Raw genomic sequence first — 3877 nt, forward strand, 5'->3', positions numbered from 1 at the left:
GGTGATGTCCGCAGGGTCCAAGGAACCTGTCCCAAGTCCTGTCCGTAGCTCCCACCTCCGGGTGCTAAAACCCCACTCCCTCCCTCCCTCCGTCAGGCAGCAGCTCTTCTCAGCTTTGGATGGGAGCCACAGGCCTACCCTGGATGCTTGCCAAGGCTGCCTGTCTCTTGGTCAGTGGGTCCTGTGTTGTCCTTACTCCTTTCTACAGACACGGGTCTTCTGTGCCAGGCCCTCCACTAACGGCCACCCCAGAAGCTGAGGAAATAATCACCCGTGGCTTTCAGTCGCTCCAGGACACAGGACTGAAATCTGGGCCTGAAGAGTGTCAGCTTCTCGGCGCAGTCTGGAAGTTTGAGGAGATGGAGAGAGTGTCGGGAACAAGACCCGGTACAGGAAAAGCAGGCTCTAGTTCTCACAGGCTCACCAGCTTTCGTGTGAATGTGTTTCTAATCCCTGCAGCCCCGTCACTGTCCTCCGCACCGTCAGGGGCTAGGAGGGACAGCCACGGCCTTCTGCAAGTCTAGCCCCATTGAGGTGGTGAGTGACAACTTGGGCCGCCTCCTGGGACAAGCTGAGGGTGCTTGGTGCGCTGCAGCGATGGCAGTGAGGTCACAGGAACAACCAGGCAGAGGCTGCAGAAGGGCTGACAGTCGCACCTGAGCGCCCTGTTTACGAGGTGGGAGCTGGCAGGCAGGCAGGCACAATTAGCCCAGAGCCGCTGAGGCAGGCAGGGTTCTCCAGGCACGGGCGATGGGAAGTCACCATCTGCCCATGGGCACCCGTGTGTCAATGCACAGGAAGGGAACAGAAGTAGCTGGATGAAGCCCAGCGGCTTTGCTGCCCACGTTAAAACTGAGCAGCTTCCTCGCCTGCCAGCATCAGTGTCAACACATTCTGTGTGCGTCTCTCTGTGTCTCACACCCGAAGTGGCAGAAACAATCGACAGAGAACCCAGGGGAAGAAAAGGAGGAGATGCGTTGGTCTTGCGAAGGCAGGGAACCTGAGTCTTGTGTTTCAGTCCAAGCCTACCTTGGTCCTTGCTCACTCATTCTCTCCCTGATCAGAGGGCCCCCCACGGTGAGCAGCACCTCGAGGTTGTGGCCGCTCCCATGGGAGGCATAGGGGGGCAGCAGGAAGAGAAGCACCTCTAGGCTAGAGCAAGCTTCATCTACATCTAAACCCCAACTAGGGCACGTGCCGCAGAGGAGGTACTCCACAGAGCACGAAGGGTGCTCGTCAGGACGTGCGGTGTCCGCCCCGGCACGCCACGGGGTTCTCAGATGAGTACGTCATCCGCAGCTTGGACCTCTAGCCACGACTACACAAGGCCTATTCTTCTCTCCTAAAGGGTAGAGCCTTCAGCCTACTCCTTCCTTTAAACACAAACGCACTTTGCCAGGCAGAGAAAAGGACTCAGTGGGGAAGCTGTCCTGTGCTTTCACTCTTAGGCCAGCCCTGGGCTCAGATGGGAGGGGAGGGGAGGGGATGGCCAGGAGGGAGGGCAAATGCCAAAACAGAGGAGGGGTGGGGAGGGTAAGGGAGACACACTACCACCACCACCACCACCACCCCCAAGATGGGCTTCAATGTCACTCCACATTAAGCACCGGGTAGCAGTGGGGAGTGCCCGTTTCGCTGGCTGGCCAGCTCCGAGTTCCCGAGGGCTCCACAAGCAGTGGGCTTGTCCGCATGCATGCTCCACTCACACCTGCCCGGTACCCGCCCTGGCTCGCGTGCTGCTGGGAAGGGGACAAGAGGAAAACCAGACAGATTGGAACGCCCCTGCCCCCCATACACTTTGCAGGGCGCCTCTGCTGGGCTCCCCTGACCTGCCACCTCAGGGAGTGGAAAGAGACACCACACACACCTCAGGGTCCCAGGTGAACTCTGGCTCATGTTTAGACTAGCTCAGCGATGCCATGGAGCACAGGAAGCAGGTAAGGGGAGGGAGGCCTGTGGGCAGAAGACGTCGTCCACTCTACTGGTGGGGAGAAGTCCCCCCTTGTGTCGGGCAGGGAGCTAGGGGGCCTCGAGGAAGGTGTTGGTCCGGAAGATGGAGGAGACGATCTTCCCTGTGGCATTGATGGTGCCTTCGCTGTCTGAGCTGGACTCCGAGTCACTGCTCCCGGAGTAGGCACCCAGCCCCGGGAGGATGCCGATGCAGACAGCCGCCGAGGGGCAGTGGAGGGAAGGGCCGCTCAGGGAAGGGCTTCCGAGGGACACACAGGGCGGGGCTTCTGCAAAAGAGAAGGGAGGACCTTTACATGCCCACCCCTGGCACCCAAGCCGTCTGCTTTACCCACAGACCCTCCTGGGCGCCTCCCACAAGCCTCTGCAGTCCAGACTACGTCAGCCTGCTCGTACAGCCGGGGGCCGACCTATTCGAGGTAAAGCGAGCAGCACCGCCAGGTTTCCTGCATGCTCCCACTCCCCAGGACTGCAGCCCACCATGGCTGGACTTGCCACAACCACAGGATGACAAGGGGACTCCTCTCCTGACCCACTCCCAGAGCAGGACACAGGCCAGAGCCACGGTGTAGAGCCACTGTGAGCCAAACTGACAGCACTGTTCGAGCCCTTCTGAGTCTGTGACCCAGCCCAGACTCACTGACCAGCGAGGACCCCTTTCCCACGCCAGCTACCAGTCACAGAGGTCACAGCCTGCAGAATGGGGTGCCGCTTCCCTGCGGAGGGAGATGAGAACTTGGAAACCAATCAAACAAAGGCTGGCCCTTCCTGTTGTACAGCTGAGGACACAGTCAGATGACATGCTAAGACCATGCAGAATCTCACCAGGCTGCTGGGGGTGTCTTTCCTTCCCAGAGTTCCTGGGGCCCCCCCTAACGGCAGAGGGCTTCAATCTGGAAAATGCAGGCAGGACTCCAAAATGAAAGGAAAGGTCTGCTCCCTAGCCCAGCCCTCCTCCTTCCTGCTACAAGCAGCCAGCTCCACTGACACTGCCTAACAACCTGCATGGTAGGCGCCATTCCCACGGTTCCTGGGGAAGGAGGTGACATGACTTAGCCAAGGTCACAGGCCACTAATGAGCTGAAACATTAAGCACAGAGTGACCCAGAAGCTAACGCACTAACAGGACCCCTGAGCTCACAGCACAGGAAGGGCTGGTGGTCCGACGGCACTGTCCCAGGCCGACAAGCCTGTCACTCTCGAGGGTCCTGCCTTTGAGTCCCTCCCCCTTCCTATAAGTAAGTATGAAGGGACAGCACAGGTCTATGCAGTCTGGAGTGACCATAGCATCCCCCGACCGCGAGGCCAGTGTAGAGTGTGCAGGAACTCAGTGTATCTGCTTGTCTTTTCAGGAAGTTCTAAGAGACAGAAACCAAACCCAAACCAAACTCACTGCCACCGAGTCGATGCCGACTCACAGTGACCCTGTGGGATGGGAAAGAACTGGCCCTGTGGGTTTCTGAGGCTGTAACTCTTTACAGGAGTATGGAGCCTCCTCTTTCTCCTTCAGAGTGGTTGGTGGTCTCGAACAGCTCTAACAAGGGAGGAACAGCTGCTAGGGAGGAGCACCAGCACTCACACACGGAGACACAAAGTGAGGGCCGGGAGAAGGACTGCAGAGCCCCCAAGGCCACGGCTGCTGGAAAGCAGAGGCCAATATCTGCAGCGAACACCACAAGGGCGAAGTTCTTTAGGAAACACGGAGTTCTTCCAAACCTGTGTAGAAAAAAACGGAGGGGGAAACCTGACGGAAGACTTGAGCAATTCACAGGAAAAGCAAACGGGCTTTAAGACAGAGGAGGATAACCTTACACACATTGCCGAGGAATGCAAACCGACTAACTTCTTTGGAGGGCGATTTAGCAATATTTATCTACATTATAAATGTAGATCCTCTCTGTGTATGTGC

The 3877-nt window shown here is 58.0% G+C and overlaps 1 protein-coding gene across 3 annotated transcripts in view; it reads right to left on the reverse strand.

The window, feature by feature from the left end:
• Nucleotides 1-1874: 1874 nt before the first annotated feature.
• PSME3IP1 (proteasome activator subunit 3 interacting protein 1) overlaps nt 1875-3877 on the reverse strand; it is a 21182-nt gene continuing 19179 nt past the window's right edge. For all 3 annotated transcript variants that reach the window (XM_045293751.1, XM_004704650.2, XM_045293752.1), the window contains exon 7: nt 1875-2237. In XM_045293751.1, coding sequence (XP_045149686.1) covers nt 2020-2237 — 218 coding nt within the window. In that variant the 3' untranslated portion in view covers nt 1875-2019. The remainder of the gene's footprint in view (nt 2238-3877) is intronic.

This window comes from Echinops telfairi, unplaced genomic scaffold (genome assembly GCF_000313985.2).
Source record: "Echinops telfairi isolate 266 unplaced genomic scaffold, ASM31398v2 ScPeMD7_2291;HRSCAF=2852, whole genome shotgun sequence".
Classification (NCBI taxonomy): Eukaryota; Metazoa; Chordata; class Mammalia; order Afrosoricida; family Tenrecidae; genus Echinops; species Echinops telfairi.